The 22375-nt window shown below is 43.7% G+C and overlaps 1 protein-coding gene across 5 annotated transcripts in view; it reads right to left on the bottom strand.

Annotated features, from left to right (window-relative positions):
• Positions 1-22375, bottom strand: part of CREB5 (cAMP responsive element binding protein 5) — a 379577-nt gene that overhangs the window by 215095 nt on the left and 142107 nt on the right. For all 5 annotated transcript variants that reach the window (XM_072964769.1, XM_072964765.1, XM_015237286.3 and 2 more), the window contains one exon: positions 18442-18614. In XM_072964769.1, the coding sequence (XP_072820870.1) occupies positions 18442-18614 (173 nt within the window). The remainder of the gene's footprint in view (positions 1-18441; positions 18615-22375) is intronic.

Below are 22375 nucleotides of genomic sequence, written 5' to 3' on the forward strand. Positions count from 1 at the left end.
GCACACCTTCAATCGTACAGTCCTCCATATTATGTAACACATTGGGTGTTGCAGGAGGTACAGAAATGAATACACACAATCTTTGTTTTAAGGACTGAAAGCCTAGAGGGAGAGACAAATATCAGGTAACTATAACACAAGGTCTGATATACTAAGTGCCATGAAGAACAGAGAGATCCCATTTACTTTTGTTAAGGCCTGACTTACAATGTAGGTCCTATATATTGTGTTCAAGTTGACGAAACATTGCTGCTATACAGAGGAAATGGCCCCACCCTAGAAAAGGTGTGATCCAGGACAGCAGAGGCTAAAATTAGAACTCGGTCCTGGAATCAGAGCCCTCTGGAGGGAAACCTGAGGTGGATTCTTTATTTTAATCAGAAAGGTGAAATTATCCCTTTGTGTCAAGAAGTTGAGATTTCACAAAGGGATCAGAGGCCTTCCCAAAATAGCCTTGGAGTCCCGATCTAGACTGAAGAGGGCTTGTAGCATCCTTAGGTGCACTAACCAATGTCACCGGTCAGGTGCTGGTGAAACCAGGTGATGGAAAAGTAGTTAGGAACTGGGTCGGGAAAAGACTGAATCAGTGCCCATGAAGAAACTGTAGGTACTGAAAAGGAGGTAATGTTTTCCACCTCAGGGCATCCAGTTGGAGACTGGTCTGAGCTGGTTCTCGTTTTATAACCTCTCGACACATGTGTGTAGTCAAGGCTGAATTTAAAACCTATACCGTGAACCTTAGGAAAATAAACCACATTAAACAAGCACAAATTGAAAATATTACACAAGAGATTTCACAGGAAATTGGTCCAAATTTAGCCTCGCTCTTTATGTATTTAAGCCTCTTATTCGTTGCTTAGAACTTTATATCAGGATTTTAATATGAGTCTGCCCTCCCCTCCCACCTCCACCCCCACGTCCACCTCCACAATGGCCTGCTTAGTTTTACAAAACTTATTTTTTTAATTCCTGAAGAATCCTGCTACCTTTGGCCTGCTCTTCCAGTGCTCATAAACACATGTTCCAAAACAGTACGCTGATGACGTACAGCACCAATGGTTAGATGAAGCTGAATACAGACCTAAAAAATCCACTGCAGGGCCCAGAACAAGCTTCATCTCTCTCCTGAAAGTTTACGACTCCTGTAAGAAGTGCTCCGTGCCGGCAGACTCAGACACCGATTTTATTTAAAAGATGACAGCAATTGTGACAAATGTCATTAGCAGCAAACCATCTCAGTGCCTTTCAGCCTCATTTAGAATTCTCTCACACTGCTTTCCTTTCTTCCATAGATTCTTGTTTTCTGTTTGTTTTTAATCTTGTTCTATTGTGCTTTCTGTAAGTCTCCTTAAATCCTTTTCTGGAATAAAGTCAAGAGTAGATAAATAACTGGACTCTTTAGAACTCTACGGATTTAACAATTCACCTTTTACAGTAGCATGTGAGGTGATCTGTATGGCTGGCCTCATAGCAAGAGGCTCACTGCCAGTGGTCCATGGCTGCACCACTCTCCCCACTTTCAGTCTGGTTTTCCGCCTTCCAGAATGCCCTGTGGGATGCCACTGGGACACTCCAGACTGCAGCCCTTCTGAGCCAGGCAGCTGCCAGGTCAGAAAAGTGAGGCCAGATCAGAAAGTAGTTTTGTGGGGTGGACAAGCACACCCTGAGGCCACGCTGAGACTCTGAGGCCACGCTGAGATGTCCTATTCTTTCCCACTTGTTGCCACCAGCCAGAGTGTGATTTGTTACTGAAGTCTGCTTACAGACCACTTTCTGGAAGACTTAGTAAGTGAAAACTTCTCTTGTATTTAGGTTGGAATTTCTTAATCATTTCAAAGCCTGAGACTCATAACGCCTCCCTGCTTCTCTTTATCATGCCAAAGGAAAATGCTTGCCGGTGAAAATGATCACGTTGTCCTGACCCCTGTTCTTCACCCGTATCTTTCTCCACTTCTGATGGAAGATAGAAAGCACAAAAAGGTAGAATAAGCCACTTGAAGAGCTCGATGTTAGATCTCAGCAGAGGAGAGGAGGGAGGTTGTCAAAGGGCTGACAGGGACGATGACCCGATCGCTTTTGCTGGTCTGAATTGCAGGAAGTTTCTCTGCAGTTATTATTATTTTACGAAAATTATAAGAATATCCTGTCTCCCTCCCAGAGTTCTGAGCTGCTCTGGGGAACGCTCTACTTCCTCCCTTCTCCTCCTGTCATGGTAGCCACCATGTTCACCCATGGGGCTTTCATCAGGACCCCGAGAGGAACACATGTTTGGAAAACACCCAACCAGAGATCTGACCAATAAGGATGAAGACCACAAACACCATGAGCTTGGGGAGTGTCCCTACCCATCAATTCAGCGGTCTGGCCAGGGGAATTGCTTCAGTTTTCAGGTTTATTAAAAAAAAAACTAGTAAGGGACTCAAGGTGACATGGTCATTAGATAAGCCCACTAAGAAAAAGAAAACCCAGGATCACTCTGGATCCCCGAAACGCCAGGTTCCTACGGCGGGAGAATTCAAACAAGGCTGCTAAGGGGGAAAAAAGGCAAGAAGAGCCCTTAGTATCTATTATACCACGAAGTGAACAAGTTTCTCTGACTGAAAGTAAGAAATGTGCAAATGTCGAGCAAGTGCTGGTCTAGTCCCACCTTTACAGATCTCAACAGCCGGCAAACCCTGCTCAAGGGTGGACTCACACAGGTTATCTGTCTACTCGCTTTTAACACCCTCCCACTGGGGCTCCCGCTCTGGGTGGCCATCCCCTACCCTCTCGCCCCCCGGCACAATTCTGGGGGTGGGCTTTATTGGATTTCTTGGAGCATTAGGTTTCTTGGAGCATATAAACTCCCTGGATTTCTCCTTTAAATCACTCAGAGCCAGAGAAAAAGGCAGAAGGATGCTTCAAAAAGAATTAAGAAAATTTAACAGATCAAAAGAACCGTGCTGCCACATAAGCTACTTCCTTTTTCAAAAACATGTATTAGGCGAACAGCAGCTAAAACCCTGATCAGTCAGGAAAATGAGCCCCAGCCTGCGGGCTGAGGGGCTGAAAGGAATTAGGCACCACCTAAAAGAAATCTCTTGGTGATTAAACTCACTGTCTGAAGAAACACACACACACACACACACACACACACACACACACGCACACACACACAAACAAACCAAAAAGCCCATCATCCTCGACTGCCCCAATGGCCTTGCCTTCAATGTTCAGGGAATGTCACTGACCACGAAAAACTTCTGGAAAGCTGAGTTTAGAAGCCCCCATACCTACACTGCAATGCTATCTTCCACCCATTGCAAATTATAGAGTAGACGGCCTAGTCAACAAAAAGTGGACACCTCAGAATCCAGCAGATGCCACGGGGCAGAGTATGCGTGGCCAAAGAAAAACTACCCCCTGTTCCCACCAAAGTGTATCTTTCCGGCATGTCGGTTTGAAGACCAGGTACAATGCCTCTCTAATAAGATCTTTCCTCACAAGATATTGACGGGGGATCTGTTGGATGGCGAGCAGGCCCCTTCGTTCCCTTTCTGAACAAATGGAGAACTGGGGGTGTCCCACCAGACAGGTCTCAACTCCAAGATACTCCAGTGAGCAGTTTTAGTTTTATTCTTAGCTTTTTTCTCTTAATGTTTTTTATCTGTACATCTGTTACAGTTGAAAAAAAAAGGAGAATGGAATAATAGATTTTTTTTTTACCACAATTCTGTTGGCAAAACAAACAGGTCCGTAATCACATGAAGATACATGTATTTGTTTCCTAGGGCTGGTCCTAACAAATTATCACAAGTGGGATGGCTTCAAAACAGCAGAAATTTACCCTCTCACATTTCTGGTGGTTAGATGTCTGAAGTCAAGGTGTCGGCAGGGCTGGTTCCTTTTGGAGGTCTGAGGAAGGGTCTGCTCCACGGCTCTCTCCTAGCTGCCCCCGGTTGCTGGCAAATCTTATCTTCCCTTGGCTGGTGGTTGCATCACACCAGGCTCTGCCTGTCTATCCCATGGCATCCCCTCAGTGTCTTCACACAGCCTTCTCATAAGGACACCAATCACTGGGTTTAGGGCCCACCCTCACCCAGTATGACCTCATCTTAAACTGATTACATCTGCAAAGATCCTATTTCCAAATAAGGTCATGTTTCGAGGAACCGGGGGTTGGGACTTCAGCATCTCTTTTGGAGGAGACACAATTTAACTCACAACAACACAAGTAGCATAGTTAAAGATGGAAAGAACTGAGTCTTGTCTATGAGACGCGACATGCTGAGCCTGCAAAGGAGGAAAAAGGACTGTCTTCTATTGCCCTTCTATTCTTCTAGATAGGCTGAGAGGCAGAATTCAGGCTGCACTGTGGGAGGGGTGAAATTGTGAAGAGAGAAAAAAATAGTAGTAAAGTTTTGGAAGGCTAAACTGAATCAGAGAAAGAGAGCATGTCTGCAGACTGATGGTGGACGGGGTGAAGCAGGGGCGACTGGGGTCCTTAGTGCAACAGTGCTGCCTCTCCGGCCCTCCTGGTCTCAGAGTCTCAGACGTTGTGGTCCCCAGTGTTAGTGTCTCTGCCTAAAAGAGTGAACTGAAACACTACAACTTCCTTTGCTGCTGTTGTTCCATCTTTCCCTGAGAGAGTCAAACGTACAGATTCCCACGATGTCTTTATATTTTCCTCTTGATGATTTTCTTCCCTCTCTTCCAGTTGCTAAAAGTTCTTTCATGTTTTACTCCCCTCACCCCCTGTCACGTCACTTCAGAAATCACAGCTTGTTTCTCCAATCTCATTTACTTTCGGCAATGGCCAAGGTATCACTACTTCCCCAGGGAAGTGGTCTTCAGGATGGTACCTGTATCAGCATACCCAAGAATTCACTTCCCTTCTCATGGTACAGAGACAGACGAGAACCTCCTAATTCCATGGTTTTCAAACTTTTTTCTTGCTACTGAACTCTTTATTCAAAGAAATACTAGAAACATTAGTAGAAAATTCAACTAAATAAACATATGTAGAACTGCTCTTGGTGAGGGGGGTACCTAAGAGAAGGGGTGCCCTGCCCACCTGGCCCATCTCCACATCCCTCGTCTTTGGCGGCCCCCGAACAGACTCTTCAGAGCCCAGTTTAGTGGATTTTAGTTGTTTACTATTCTAATAATTCATCTTTACAACATGGCACATAGATACCATATTATAATGTGCTGAGGTCTACCTGCTCATCTTTAATACCGGGCAGTCATTTTCTTTCTTAAAGGAGAAATCTGTGCAGCTGTGAAAACAACTGTTTCCCTAGTGTAGTCATGTGGCATACTGTGATGTCACCTCGTCTCCCTGGGGGTCTGTTGTCTAATGTGACTCTAGCCTCTGGCAGTACCCAGTTCTGTTTGGAAGCTCCCCCAAAACTCACCACGCACCCCATTCGGAAGAATTAACAAAATCTGCAAGCTCTTTTCATTGCTTGGACTTAAAATAAATCCATTAAGGGAGAGACAACATTTAATAGAAGAAACATCAGACCCATCACTATAAAAACCAATGCAACAACAATTAGACTTTGGAAAACTCCTAGTTTTCCAGAGAAATTGCTTATGCAAACATGAAGAATCAAATGCTTTCTAGAGGAAGAAATACCCTTAAAACAAGTAGTCCTGGTATAAGACTAAAAAGGACTTGATACAACAGAATCTTTGAATAAAAAAAGTAACAGTGGGACTTATTAAGGACTGATATAAATAATGCATTCCACACGGCTTTGTAAAACTGTGGTTCCCTGCGAAGGTTACTGCTGAAAATGAACAAGTTAAGGTTCCATCTGTATTAAACTCCATGCAGATGGAAGCCATTTCCTGGGCCATCCTCTACTCCTAAATTCCTAGAACAAATGAAAAATGAAAAAGCAGCCATTCTCCACTCACAGGAAATCTACCTGAAGACAGGCTTTACTACTACTGAGAAAGTGTTGGATTTCTTTTTCTCTTAACAGCCCGGTTTTGCCATCTTTCATGAAAATCCAGACAGGCACACACCTTTGTAGTATTTTCCTGCTAAACAGTTTTCATACATGTATTATCCAGGACCACAAATCCCTGGAAATCATGACAGTGAAACTTTCACTTGCTTCTCATTTGTACAGGGGCATTCACCCAAGGACCCCGCTTAATAAAGTGTAATAACAAAAGAAGTCTCTTGTCAATGCCTAGGGCAGGGGAGGGGCTCCTGTTGCTCACTGGCCAGGGACCACTTCTGGGAGAAGGCATGCGTGCACCCGGGTGCCTCCATTACAGACCGACCTCTGGATATTTATTAAGAAGACACAGCACCTCCCCTCGCACCCAGCACCCCATCTTCCCTGACCCTGTCGAGGAATCACAGTTGGCTTTGGGATGGAGGACAGGCTGTTTGGGTGTCTGTGGAGACAAAGCCGACATTCACTCAACTGTGCTGGGTCTGATATATCCCATGGAGGCAGTTGGGGATTTTTCCCTTCTTCTGACTCAGCAGTTCTTAGGAGGCTCACGAGGGGTCTGATTCAGCAGCTTTTGCTACAAACGTCCAGTCTGGGAGGAAGAGGTTAAGGGGAGCGGACAGACCCCCAAGCGCCGGGGGGTGTGTGCTCTTCTCTAAGTGCTCATGGGCCAAGACTGGTATAGACTTTGGCAAGAAACCAACGACATCTTATGGGGAAAAATCATGTCTGGAAGAACATCTTGTCATGCTCTTTTTTTCTCTAATGACTTGGGGAGCCTTTCTGCCAGGAACGGCTTCTGTTGTGAGCCCTCCACTGTTCAAAATACCTGCTCACATTCCACCTGAGATCCCTAAGGAGGGAGGAGGGGATCCCTGTGGCACAGTTATTTCAAAATGATAAGGTGAAAGGATGAGGAAATACTATAGAATCTGGAATCTGGAGCATCCATAGGCAAGGAGGCAAAACAAATCAGGAAAAAATAAAGTTAAGGTTGAAACTATTCTGCCTCCTAAATGAGCTTGCTACCTTTCCACTGGGTGTTCCTGCCATGCTTCTACAGTTCCTGCTCGTACCATTTCAAGCCCAGCCTCGAACTTAATATTTATTTTTCTATTTTTAATTAAAGGAATACAGTGGTGTGCAAAGAATGCTCATCTCCAGACTTGAGAAAAGCCAAGAATTCCAGCCTCCAACCAAAAAAAAGCTTTCTGAGTGTAGGCATTCACTCATGCTGGTTTTGTATCTGATAGACTTTTCATTCAATTTGAAGCTCCATGTGTATGAAACACGGTGAAGTGAACCAAGAAAAGGATGTCGTCCAAACATGTCGAAGCACTTGTGGGTGAACACTCGGCCTCTGTGTTCAACAGCTCCTATGAAAAGCCTCTGTCTCAGGCAGGCTCCAAATTGCCAACTTAACCAGGCAAATAATAATTATTCCTAATGGCAATAATAATTATGGAATGCAGTGGACACCAATATAAGGTTGATTGTGGCTTTGGTGGGGCAGCCAAAGTTTCACACACTCTTTTTATAAAAATCAACCTCTCTCTTGCTCTCTCTCTCTCTCACACACACACACACAAACACACACACACACACACACACATATTTGCCAAAAGAGATCTGGACAAACTCACTCCTCTGGTTCCCTGCAAAGTGCTTGACTATAGAGCTAAATTAAATAAATAGCAGCTATCCACACAACGGAGGGGTTGGGGTATGTCGAGTAATTGACACACACACACACACGTGCACACATACACAATCTTTCATTTTCCTTTTGGTTAAAAGTTTTGAACTTTTTCCAACTCTAGAGTTTTAGCCAGAGCTACAGCCAAAGGGCAGACATGAATATTTTGATGTAGTCCTCCTTTCCTTCTAGGAGAGATGGGAGAAAAAGAGAGAGGTGAGGAGGGGTAGTGGAAGAAGAGAAAGTCAGGGTTCTAGACTGACCACTTCGGCTATAAGTCAGAATCTCCCAGTAGATCAAAGCCTTCCTTGGTGAAGCCCCAAGCCCATAGCTGGTGCCACCGCCAGTTTTCTGTGAGATGTTCACCCTGCTCCTCACAGAGAGGGAGTCACCCCGAGCTGGCGCTCCCTTCCCCACTCTAGGATTTGGCTGTCACCACCCTCTAGGGATGTCTGCATTAGCACATAAGTATCTCACCCCACATGCCAATGATGTCAAGGTGTCAGAGAAATAAAAAGTGGCCCCTCCTGAAAACATAATCCATCAACCAAATGGTCATTTTCTAGATAATGAGGAATTGTTTCAATTTTCTGAAAATTAGGTCAAGGGGCTAATGCGAATCTACATGAATTTTTTCTTTTTTAATCTTACTATGCCTGTTGGTCACTGTGACTACTCTTTAAAAGTCGTTCCAAGGTGCTAGTGTAGTTTATTGTCACATAAGAGGGGGATTATAAAATAGACACTTAGGTCATCTGAAGAACCATGCTCTGTGGAATACACCTGGAAAGTTTCTTTAAGGATTTTGAGTAAGGCCATATACATGTCAAATGGCTTAGACTGTGTTCTAGTAAAGCAAAATACCATGAAATATGTGTACACACATACACATAGGTACACACACAGACAATTTTCATTTGGATGCAACTGAACATTAAAATTCCCCAGTCCCCTTTAATAGTACACAAAATTCAGATTATTTTTAAATTCATTCTTTCAATGTTTAGAGAGGCTGCAATTTGAAATATGGATTTATAAAGTTGCGTTTTTATTTAGCTTTGTCACTAAAAATATACCCTCGCTCTATATAGAGTTATAGAAAGACCTCAGGGGTAGATTTTGGTTTCACTGAGTCTGCAAGTTCATCAGAATGGCTCCACTCATACTACCCAACAATACTGAAGTGGAAGGAGCCTCTCCTTCTCTTCAATCTAGCACTTGACTGCTTATCTCTTCAGGTATTCGATTTGAGCAAGACTTTGGGAAAAGCGAGAAGAAATGTCACACTAAATGGCGATCCCCAAGAGTCTGCCAAACACTTGGCCTCCAGTCCCTACAGATTCTGAGAATTCCACCATGCATGTGACAAGTTCAGTGGCCTAGTGACTTGGGGATAATGGGTGTTTGTTGTGGCAGTCATCACTATGATTGTGTAGAAAATGTTTATGGGTTTTATGGACTGAAAATAATAGATTGGAGGTTGGCTGTAAAGTGCTGTGTATTTGGCTTGTAAATTACCATATCTGAACCCATGTATGATGAGTATTCTCAGGAGGTCATTTCTGGCATTTCAAAGATGTCCGGGGCCATCTGTTCTCTGCAGAGATCTGCAACTCTGCAGAAGTAACCCAAGCACATTCCGACATGTCTCTACCCGAAGCTCACAAGGGTCCTATCATTTTACAGACTTTACCGCCCTATTCACCAGCCAAATGCACTGTGCCAAAGCAGGGAAAACTATAAAAACTCCAAATTCTTTTAAATGTGTCTCGTACCATTAAGAATGTTTATTACTCCACAGAAATTTTACAGTTGATATTTACCAAAAGCACAATATATTTGGTAAATAGATTACTAGATTGTCTGCTAAATGTGAATGTCTCTATTTTATGAAATTTCTTCTTCTATACTCTGTACCAGCCATGCAGTGTTGTGGTAGAATGAATGTTAGTGGTGATAAGGAAACAAACGTGTTCCTAAGAGCTAGAAAAGGGCACTTATTAGACAATCTAGATTCATTCTTCCATTTTATAAGATGGAAAGTGGGGCCCAGAGAGGTCAAGGGGTCTGTTCAAAGTCCCAGAGCTTGTGAGTGGCAGGGACCACCAGCCAGGGCTTTTAATCTCTAGCAATGGCATTGAACTGCCTCACTGAAATAGGATTCCATCTGTATGTAACTGAAACTTAGCATAAAGAATTCCCTTTATATCCAAAATCCAAGACCAAATTGGATATTTATGCGATATTCTCATTTAACCAAAGGTAAAATGTCCACAGAGTTTCTATCATCTTTAACTAAACCCCTTCTATAGAAAGGATATAAAAAATGATGGTAGAGAAAATCCATTTGGTCTAATATTACTGAAAAATATATATGAGAGAATCTATTGAATCATTTATCTTTTAAATCCTGAAATATCCAATTACATGAATACATAGTCTATGCAATGGGCACCACAGGCTATCTGCAGTCCTTCTCTTTTAAATCAGAAACTACTTGTCCATCAGTTCAGAAAAGAGTTATTATACCCTTTGAGACATATAGTCTTTAAGAATGTGAAAATTACAAACAACCAGAAATGCCCACTGGGACACTGCCATGTTACCTGAATATCCTCAGTCTTCAAGAAAGCAAAGTGTACTCCCAGTTGCAAAGGACCAGCTCTGCTTTATCAGGTTCATTTCTCCTAACATGCTCACCTTGAAGAGCACTGCACACACCAGTCATTTCCCCATGTTAATACCCCTTTGGTGTTCTTCAAGGAGTGGTTACTCTTACTCCTGGGACTCCTTGGAAACATAACACCAGGACTCATGTAAACCTACAGTCGTGAGCCATCTAGGCTTTTGTGCTTCTGGCCCTAAAATAGAAAATACTAAGCCAATCCCCATGTAGGAACTATGACAAGTACAGAAAGGTGTGGTTAATCATTGCATTTCATATGATGGGAAATACACATCCTCAACTTCCAATGCTTAGTTATTCGGAAACTTATCCAAGGCTTACCCCTAGGAAGACACTAAATATTGATGTAAGCCAAAGGTTTCAGGTAATCCATAAAGTAACTCCCAAAATAAAAAGTCCAAAAGAAGACAGTGGACGGCATTTCTCAAAGAGCTGTGTCTGGCAAAATAATTGTCCCGGCTTCTTGCATCGCACCTGTTTTATATTTTTTTTGCTATTGTGCTGTTGTTTAGGTGTTTTTCTGGTTAGATATTCAGCAATAAGCCACTTGGAGCAAAGTGAGAGTAAAAGAACAGCTTGTTGATGACTGCAAGGGAGGAAACTACATAGTCATACGTACAGCACTGGGCCCCCAAAGAACTTACTTCCAAGTAGTTTGCAATATTAAATTTGTTATGAAAATCATTAGCTTTTTAGTGCTGGATTGGACCTTGATAATTTTCTAATGATGTCTTCCCCATTTTTCATGTGAGGAAACCAGAACTTGGAGAAGTTAAGTTCATTTGTAGGTGGTCTGGCTCCCAGTTCTGGTTCTTGCTGTTATTGGTATGACCTGGGGCAAGTTGTGTAATCGCTGAACCTCACTTTACTCAACTGTAAAATGGCTGTGTTCATGCCCACGTAACAGCATTAACAAACTCGTGATTCATCTGGGAGTTGAGCCTGGAAGTCAGGTCTCTCTGGCTCCAAATATTAGGACCTTCTCTTGCCTACAGTGGTCTCCTCTTCCCAAGCATTCCCAAGTCCTGTTCTGTTCTTACCAATATGGGTACATGAACTCATCCTGGACCTCAGATAATCTAGAGCTCCTACCCAACTCAGTCCTGGAGGAAAACAAAATTGAAAGAGAAAATCAATCTGAGACAGGAAAGAAGCCCTGAATGAGGATTCTGTTGCTGAGACTGACTTGCTATCAGCTGGTCAACGTTTTCATGTGCAGATGAAGGAAGCTGTGCACTTGGCCAAGGCTGTAAACCCTTTAGGTGGCAGTGCCTAAACCCATGACCTCTGAACCCATGGCCAATACTTTTCCAAGACTCCTCTCTGACCTGATGTGGTCTGGCTCTCAGCAAGCTCTTCTTTTCCAGGCATATCTTTTCAATAGGCTGCACAAAAGAACAAGTGTCTAGATTTACGACAGACACAGACCAAATGATCCTGGGCTATTTGCTCTGGAAGCAGACCCTAACCCAGAGGAAAAACAGATCTAACTCATGCCTATCTATTCTAAAAATGGGGGAGGGGATGGAATATACACAGAGACACTTATATGGAAGGCTCTGGAACTCTGTGAGCAGGGCTTCTGTTTGTAACGTCCAGAAAAAAAATTCTTCCCCAAGAGGAGGTCACAGGCAATCACCTATTCACACAAGAATCGGAACAAGCCTGGAAGTCACACTTCATCTGGGCAGGGGATAGCATCTCCCTGCACACCATAAAGCCAAATGCAGAGCAACCAAGTGGTTGGAGAAAGGGCAGACACTCTCAGTGGTGACTTTGGTTTTCTTACAAATGAGGGAATTTGGCCAGGAGATCTCCCAGGAACAGACCCTCTCTCTGTATCCATGTGTTCAAACAGTCCCTGACCTTCCTTCCTTGAGGGCCAGGGAACTCTTGTATATTTCTCCTGAAGGACAGAAACAGCTGCTGGCAACTCAGTGTGTCCACCTCTGCCCTTGACTGCCCCGCAGGTGTGTGAAAGCACAGAAGCTCTTCACACTGTGACTGGAGACTGAGCATTAGCCAACTCCTGTGGGTAGATGACTCCCCCAAACGGTCAGACACGCTAGCGTGTCCTTCACGGCACTGGCATTGCCACGGGCAGGAGCAGAGGGATAGGATGTGCTTTCAAGTCCAACAGAACCACACCCACAACTGCTCAAATCTCACTGGCTCAATGACTTTGGACGAGTTACTTCTCTTCTTTGCGCAATAAAATTGGAGTAACTAATGTCTACCCCTCGGGGCTCCTGGAGAATGATAGAAAACAATATGTGAATCTAGATCAGAGCCTGGCACATGGCAGGCGTTGGATAAATGTTAGCTTCCTTTCTTCTCTTTAGTATCAGCCTGCTAATCACAGGCTTTTCTAACAAATAGCTTGAGCCACTGAAGGGTGACTTGCAATTTTCTCTCCCAAGAAGCCTAGCTGTTATGCACTGAATGTCTGTGTCTCCCCCAAATTCATATGTTGAAGCCTTAACCCTCATGTGATGGTAGGAGGAGGTGAGGTCTTTGGGGGTAATTAGGTTTAGATGGGGTGATGAGCCCCAAAATGGGATTGGTGTCCTCATAAGAAGAGGAGTCATCGCCAGAGGTCTCACTCTCTCTGTCTGTCTCTCTGTTGGTCTGCTGCCTGTCTGTCTCTCTCTGCGTGCACAAAGAAGAGGTCAGGTGAACACACAGGGAGATGACAGCCATCTGCAAGGCAGGAAGAGGGCCTTCACCAAGAACTAAATATGCCAGCACCTTGACCTTGGACTTTCCAGCCTCTAAAACAGTGAGAAATAACTGTGTACTGTTTAAGCCACCGGGTCTACGGTGTTTTTCTACAGCAGCCCGAGCTGACTAAGATACCAGGCTTGCTGCATTCTGGATGACGAGCTGAGACACAGACACACGAGGCTGGCCTGAAGGCTCACAGAAAGAACCAGACTGGGGGAGGAGAGCAGGGGTGTTGTTCTGCTTCTTGGAATACGCGGCCATGTGCTCTGGTGTTCTGGCTCTGCCCCCTTCATCTGGCCACAATACCATGTGGTATTACAACTTTTGAATGTTAAGAAACCTTATATTTCCTCAAGTATCAGTATTTAATGTTTCGTTCCACACATAAAACCCTGTGAGTGGAAGGCTGCCGGCCCCCTTGTCAGAGGTAATTTCTCCAGGCTCTGCATGGGATTTAACGGGAGCCATATGGTTAAGTCCGTCAACCCTCGCAGAAAGCACCCCCGAAGGGCCCTCGTAAATGTGCTCGGGGCTGTGAAAGATCCAGCAACTTTCTAACAATAAAGCCACGTTCATAGGCGTGAGATGCAGCAAAACACAAAGCAGGAAATAATGGCTTCTGGCCTGAATTACTCAAAGGGGGCTTCAAGCTGTCCTGGAGATGGGCGGGGCTGGTGGTGGGGCCCTGATAACCGGGGACCTGCTGGTTGCAGCCTCCAGCAGGAACAAGGCTGGCCTGGACGCTGCTAGCAGTGGCCCAGGGTGGGAAGTGGCAGTCTTAATCCTGCTCGGTTGGTTCGTAGACTTTAAGAAAACTCTTACTAATGGGTTTATTCACATACACATTTACAGAGCAAGTACATTCTTAAACTGGAAGCCGCTTGGTCACCCAAATTTTCTTTAAGTTGTGCCTTTCTGTGATGGCATTATTTATCGACCTCTCTCCCTTTTTCTTTTCAGAGCAACAAAGACCCTTGAATCAATTAACATTCCCATCTCGACGGACACTTGAAGCGGCTACAGCAACTCGTACAACAAAGCCATGCGACTCTCCCCGAGAGGCAAGGTGGCATCGCTTTCTACACCAACAAGTTCTGAGATGTAATAAGCTCTTCTTTCACCATCATCATCATCATCATCATGATCCAATTTATGATGAGTATCAGCTCCTTTTTATTTTTACATAAAACAAGATTTGCTTCTACAATATCTTATATAAATTTCTGGCAAAGTCTTGGATCTGTATTGCCTAACCACAGCTTCATGCAAATGGGGTTTATGACCAAATAGCTAATATAGCTGCACATCACACAAGCATTTATGTGCCAGGACTGAAACTGGCATAAAGTCGGGGAGAGGTTTCATATATACATGCTGTTGAACATATTTTCAAGTTTCCTGATATCTTAACTAGAATATTCTACAATGGACCAGATACCTTCTGTTCAAATATCCGCCTTGGTAGGAACAATTGTACCTTCTGATGTTACATGTATCACACCTCCATTGTAAACAATTATTGTCAAATAATTTTCACCGATAATCTAATAAGCATATGTATTTGCTGAATTCCATACAGAGAACTAAGTCTATTGAATATTTTGAACACAGGAAGAAAATCTGTGGAATATTTTGGCCATGCTGTCCCATAACCTGCCAGAACTCTGTACTGATATCCATTCTTGTAGAACTCCACTGTCTACATGAGTTTCATTGTTTCCCTGAAGAACTGGTGAGCATGAATTATCCTATAACATTAACTCCATAGAGAAAAATAGGTTTCTTTAGGAAAGCTGAGATCCGTTAAGATTATAGCCACTCACTCAATTGATTACTGACTCCTATAAAAATGTCTCATATAAGGAAAGAGAGACAGAGAGACAGAAAGAGAGAGAGACAAAGAGAGAAAGACAGAGAGAGAAAGAATGAAAGAAAGAGGAAGAAAGAATTTACATGACTGATACCTGCTCATCCACTATTTTCCCCAGGTTTTGCCAGACTTGATCCTGAATTAATGAGCCTGTTACATGGTATCTAATAAAAATGACCCGAGCAGAGATACTGCTTGGAATCTGCTACATATTTGGTCCAAAGCTGAATCGATTTCCTCTCTATTTAACACATGCTTGTTTTCTGTCTCACTTGTCTCCCCCATAGCCCATGCCTCACTCCTTTTTTTTTTTTTCCATCTGGAAAACTTATCTCCTAAAATGCTACCATCAATCAGCCAAAGACACTCTTCCCGACAGAGCGTCTGCCAGTTTGACTAAGCGCAAGTAGTCACTAGTTTGGGGATGCCTCCCACACTCCAGCGCTGTGTGTTTTTCTAGCCTGCCTAACCGCACGAGTGCAATTTGGGATATTTATACTTACTTTCCAGTTTCCATTGGGATAAAAGCGCTACTTGGACAGACCTGGGCAGGGACATGGTAGGGGGTGAGATAGGATAGAATAAAAGTTGCCCGTGCGGATTGTCTACCTACTTTTAACCTTATTTCTTCGGATTTTTGCATTACCACCCATTTTGTTTTACTTTGGTTCAGTGCCGGTTCCAAAAGTAGGAAAATCAAATGCTCGCAAGGATGTAGACCCTTTGTCCCCCAAATCTTCCCTGAGAACAGACGCCGTTCTCTCCGAGTCCTTTCATGTCAATACACTCCCAATACGTCCAAACCTCTAGGTTTAAATACAGATGAAAGGAGGGGGCAGAAAGGATAGCAAAAGTGGGATCGGCAGCAGATACCCAGCAATGGTAGAAGGGAAGGCAAAGGGGAACGAGAGACAGGCGGCCCCCTCCGCCTGCCACAGACTTCCAGTCGCTGCACCCACGGGCCGCAGCAAAAGAGCCCTGTGCGTGGGCACAGGTGGGTCCCAGCCTCTCTGGCTGGATGCAGCTTTAAGCGCTGAGCCTGAATGAAGACTTTCATTGCTGTTTTGCTGTTTTTGTTGGCCAGTAGCCATGGCAAACATTTGCAGGTGGCTTGGCCAGATTTTGACACTTAAATATTTGAGGTTGTGATAAAAATCAGAATATTACTACAATATGGTTCTGTGCAGCCTCAGAAAGGAAAAAAAAAAGAAAGAAAGAAAACTATCTGCAATTTCAAATGCTCATTTAAAGACACAGTCTCCAGAGGGAACTCATGTTTTAAAATAAGTACTCATTTCCTCTTTGCTGAGAGAAATAAAAGAGTCAACCATCCCCAAATGTTACCACCTAGAGTTTCATTCTGAATCCACTGGTGAGATGGGTTGGGTTGTTCCTTGCTGAGCCCCCACGATCATCCGGGCAAGGTTTTGGATGGGTCACATGGAGCAAATGAAAATGACAGGATGTGGGGGTTGGAATCAACATGGGAAGCACGACAGGGAAGGATCTGAACCAAAGAAACAGCCTCCCTCAAGCTTGGCAACGAGACAGAGTCCTAAAAGTGACAATTATCTCCTAGAACACACCAGGAGAGACAGCTAACACCCCAGGATCGGGAATAAATGGTTGGATGGAGTGGGTCGGGAGGTCACATGCACCAGAGGAACACCCCCACCTGTCCGGGCAGAGTGACACAGTCTGGAAATGTCACCCAGCTGTACAGCCCTGGGCCAGCTGGGTAAATTATTGACAGAGTCAACACCCATCTCAGAATTTCGTGCTAACCCTTAAAAGATTGTTTCACAAAAACCAGCATTGTACCAACAATGGCCAAATACTGAGGGCCTCCAAGAGGGGAGTTGCTGTAGGGGGAGGCAAAAGAACTCCAGCAGAGAAGGAATGCTGTAAAACTGCTAGTAAACTCTAGCCCATTTTATGTTTTTTTTTTCCCCTTGAAAGAAAAATAAAATCATTATAATTAGCCGGCCTGACTGTGAATTGTTTGCCCAACGCCAAGCCACTAGAGCGAAGGAGTCCCTTGCGATTTAGATGCTGTCTTTCATGACCCCACCCTCTTAGCATATTAGAGGGTCTTGCTTTAGATGGTGGCAACACTTGCTCCCATGGTCATTTGAGAAGAAAAGAAATCTTTAGCAGAGACACTTGCGAATTTGGGTTTGGCTCCTTCCAACAAAGCCAAGCATTCAAATGGCCAGATGACTTTTCTGTTTGTTGTTTGAATGAGAAACCAAAGGTACCCATGGCAAACTCACAAAACAGTCATTACCCACAATGCTCATTTATTACAGTTTGCTTCACATGTCGCAACCCATCCTGATGAGCTGAGAAGTGTGAGAGACAAGGTACCCTTTCTAGAGCATTCTAAGAAGGAATAAGCCCTTGTCCCTAGTGCTTCCGCTCGGTGTGGAATTCCTATAAGCATTTAAAACAACGGGAGGGAAAGACACATTGGCACACAGTGGGACAGCTTCTAATTCTTTAAATCATGGTATCTAATATTCAACCAAATATTCAAACTCAATTCTGATGCATATACCAAACACAGCAAGCTCCCTTTCCTATTTTAAACAGAATTCCGGGAATGGAGAGCAAGCAGTTCTCAGCATCCAGCAGTGTAAATTTATCATAGCTCTTTGGCTTAAGTTACTACCACTTCTTCCTAAGATCTCAAGCACTCCTAAATCTTTTATTTCCTTTTCACACTACTGTTGCGAGGGTGGAAAGGAGAGACACCATCCCCATCCTGGAGAGGAGGACTTTGGGCTAGAGATGCTGCTTTTCTAAGACACTCCTAGGCAACGCCCACGCTGCCGGTCCTCAGACCACACTGAGTAACAAGGGGCTAGAGCTGTCAGATGACACTCAGGAGTGAGGGCTCTTTCCATCCTGTAATACACAGTGTCTGGGACCATTCTACCAATTTTTTTTCAACGTTGTCAGTATTGTCATCTTTACATAAATGAGAGAGATAGGGCCTGCTTTCTTTGTTCTGTCTGCTCCAGGAATGAGTATGGACCAATGCAGAAAGAGAGGAGAGCAAATAAGGAGGCATTAACAAGGAAGACAAGCAAAGAAGAATGATCAGAGAGAAGGAGAACTGTGGAAATACACCAGAGACACAGGTGATGGGCTTAGATCTTAGGAATAGAGGGACTGTGAAACTTCCCTCCACCATCCTCAAGCATTTGTCCTGAGAACTCTGCTCTGTTCTCAGCATCCATGGGGTTTCCCCACAGTCATCTTAAAGTTCAAGAATCTTGTCTGATGAAACAATGACACAGAATGACTGGCTCTTCTCCCCAAAGTCAGGATCAAAGAGCTTCCACCAAACAGAGACTCCTTTTCCCTTCTCCCATCAAAAATATCACTCTGAGCTCTAAGCAATACCACACCAGCCAAGAAAACCAAATTCTGTCTTATCCAACCTGAGTACCAGAACAATCCCTGAGCTCCAGCCAGGACCCAGAGACAGCCAAGGAGGTCTCCTTACCCGATCTGGCGGTTGGTGGAAGGTGCCTGCGTGATGACAGAGCTGGACTGGGGTGACGGCATGGCTTGCTGAATCACAACGCTGGTGTCGTGGTTGGGCATCCGGGTGCTGCCAAGCTGGTGAGCTCCAGGCCCCGCCATGGCCCCACCAACAGTGTTATGCATCGAGATATTCTGCCCAGAGAAGACAGAGGGGACAGGGTCAGAAGAAGTTAAAGCTTTATGCTCCTCTCAAACTCTACAAAGCCGAAATTGTGAATCTGGTCACGTCAACTCAATACAGAGTTATGGCTTCTGGCAAGCCATGGGTCCATTCAATTTGTTCCAACTGACAGCTACGAGGAGATGATAACTATTCACCTGAAGAGTAAAGCATGTAAGAAAATACCTGGAGGTTTACCAGTCACCCTGCTGTCATCCTGATGTGAGGCTGACATCGGGGATGGTTAGCGCATCTTTACTCTGACTTGGTGTGATATATACTGCATTTGAAAATGATTTCTGTGGTAAGTACATAATACTGTGATTTGGTGAAGAGCCATTCAGCCCCCTGCTTTAAATGACAAGCACACCTGTTATTTTTTTTCTTTTTCAGTCCTATAAGAGTGGCCAACCACCTTTTTTTTCCCCCCAGGAAACCACTTTCCAAATCATCATCTGGGTACTCACAACCCAAGCTCAACAACCTAGGGAATGAGGATGAATGCCTGGAATAAATGACAGGGTGCTTAGGACCCAGAGACAAGAGGGAGAGTTACAACCCTGCTGTATTTCCATAAAATCAGCCTCTCACAGTTGTATGGAATAATGGGATACAGATAACAATTGCTCGTCTGCCTACTTGTTCATTGTCTTTTTCTCTGGAATTTAGAATGTCTGTGTCCATGACTCTCCGTTGGTGCTTGAGGCATAGTAGGCGTTCAGGAAACATGCAGTGCACAAGTAAAGTAATGAATTAAAAATGAGACGACTGAGTCACCCAAGAGACCTAATATCATGTATTTATTTCTGATGACTTGGATAAAGCCTTCTTTGTTTAATATTCAAAAGTATTGTTACATGTGCATGACAAAGCTGGCTTAAAAGACAGCTCTTCCTAGAAAAGAAAGTCACTGGGACAACAAGAGAGGATTCACAGGGAGGCAGAAGAGGGCTGATCTGGCGGAGGGCACAGCTCAGCAGTAGTGCGTCCTCAGCATGCACCTGGGTTCAATACCCAGTACCTCCACTAAAGATAAAATAAAATAAAAAATTAATTAAAAATACACAAAGAAACCTATTACTCACCTCACCAAAAAAAAAAACAAAAACAAAAACAAGAAACCCCCCCCAAAAACAGAAGAGGGCTGATCACCATGGCAGGGCTGAAACATGAGAAATTCAAGACCTCGAAAAGAAAAAGAAAAGTGCAGAGCAAAGCATCATAAGTATGTGGACCTCTCTAAACAGCCAGGTACGGCTCTTCAGCCTAGAAGGGTAGGGAGATCTGAGAGGTCAGCTGGACAATGGGTTGAAGATGACAGGAAAGAAATGGAGTGTCACTAGAAATTTACTAGAGGCAAAATATATATCTGTCTGCACTCTGGGGTTAGCAAAGAAAAACACAAATGTTACCCAGGAGTACTAGAAGTGATGCTTTGAAGTTCTTCTGCAAAGAACAGGATTTCCTGCACTACGTGTTAAGTGATGGTGATAACATATATGGTATTTGGGGTGGCTGTGTCCATCACATGGCGCCTTTCCCAGGTTTCTGATTCCTAAATCCTGACCACACAGTCTGTCAGGAGTCCAGATGGAAACTGGGCACCTGGCTTAGACTGTGAGCCAACTGTGTTGTCGTGGGATCCCAAAGGCATGAACAGGCTTATACACACACATGATCCAAAGGCTCCTCTTATATCCTGGAAGGTTTTTCAGACACGAGAAAATATTGTGGCTGGTTAAGGTAAGATGAAAGGAAATGGTGATCTGTATCGGGGTGGCAACGCAGGGATGTGCTTGAGTTCTTTTTATAGGCTCTAGAGGCAGAGAGAGTCAAACGATAAGCAATAATGGAAATAAATATAATCATTATTTCTTTTGAAAGTGCACCTTAACAAACTTATTGCCCTAGGTCTTAATGAGATTGTGATGAAGTAAATAATTATAAGTATCATTTTCCCATTGTTTGGATCCTTAAAAATATTCAAAAATTTTCATCTTGCTCACAGTCATCTATTTTGTCAGTAATAAATTTGAGGCACAGAAAGATTCCTGACTCTCTTTTGGGAATTATTTCTGTTGTGCTGTGCTAGTGAAAGGTATCAATAGAGCTATGCAGTTTTAAAAATAATAATCTTCTCATTCGTGAAGAAAATGTATGAACCCTCCTTGCGTTACTTTTGACACCTCTTTTCTTCACCCCACCGTGTAGTCCCACATACTATAAATTCAGTGTAAGCAGCCTTCTTTTCTTTTTATCTTTCCATCTCTTCTCCCACCAACTTACACCCAGCCACAGTCACCTTCGTTCCTGGACCAGACAGTGGTCTCCTAACTGGCCTCCTGTCACTCAGTTTCACCTTCTTTCCCCCTCTTTCCCCTACTGAAGCCACAGTTCAAAAGGCAAAACTGACCACAGTGCACACAGATCTGCCTACGTTGTCCACCGTCCCCATGCTTCTTAGACGGCTGCATGGTTCAGAAGACACTGACAGCACTCTGTGTGTGACCTCCAAGGCCTGGATGACACCCTCCCTCCCTCCCCAGCTCATCTTACACCTCCTTCCCTCTTGCTCTCGGTGATTCACTCCACTTTACTGGATTCTCCTGTTCTCAGAGCGAGCATTCTCCATCTCAGCACAGAGCCTGCTACCTGTGCTCCTCTCCTGAGTCCACTGTCAAATCTCTATTTAGGATCACGTGAGGAAGCCTTCCTTGACCTCTCCAGTGATGGGCACCATCTCCCCCTCCTTCATAGCACTTTTCGTAAGTTTATACTTGTTTTCAATTATTTGATCAATATCTGTTTCTCCTCCTAGAACATAAGCACAATGAGAAAAGGGACTAAATCCGACTTTACTCCCCACTGAGCGTCCATTGCCTAGGCAGTGCCCGGCATATAGCAGGCACCCAGTAAACATGGAGAGAATGAGTAAGACATCAAATGACATTCCTACAATATTCAGCGTGGTGAAATCTCATCTTTTATTTCCTGGGCAGTTTTTGAGAACGCTAACTTTCTGTCTATTTACTCTGAAATCTCAAGGTAGGCTCACGGTGCTAAGATATGTTAGACATTAAGGTACTTGTTTGATTACGGGCTAGAGAAACAGAATCAGAATTAAGAAGAAAGCCACAACCATGGAACATCAATTGGAAAGTAAAGCCTTTGGGAAAATATTAAATGAGGGCTTGGAGGAAGATATCAAGAAATGAGTCAAGTCTTTGAGCACTTTGGCTCAAATGATATCCACAACTAGTCTTTATCTCCACCATGAAAATCAAGAAAAATTGACTTTGCAAAGCAATCGGTTTGATTTCTTCAGAATAAAAGCATGTTAAATGAGAGAAAGAAGTCCCTCTCCTCCCCAAAAGCTTAAGAATCTTCTCTGAGAATCATTAAAAATAATAATAAAGAAAGACTATCTAGGCATATACTTCACACTCTCTCCCACCAATATTTTTAAGATATCTCTTTGTCTCTGTGATCTCCACTAGAGATGGAAAAGGCTCCTGAAAGTTACATTCTAATTCTTCAAAAATCCCCCTTCACCCCGACACATGAAATCTGTAAGTTCTCCAGCCTCCTTCCCCCAGACCCACAGAGTAATTTCAAAACATTTTGGAAAAATAAACAACTTAGGCAAGCATTATCATTTCACACTAAGAGAAGATGATTTTTTTCCCTTTAAGCATTACATAGTAACTCAAACATGAAATTATTTTCTGAGTTC

This window comes from Vicugna pacos, chromosome 7 (assembly GCF_048564905.1).
Source record: "Vicugna pacos chromosome 7, VicPac4, whole genome shotgun sequence".
Lineage (NCBI taxonomy): Eukaryota > Metazoa > Chordata > Mammalia > Artiodactyla > Camelidae > Vicugna > Vicugna pacos.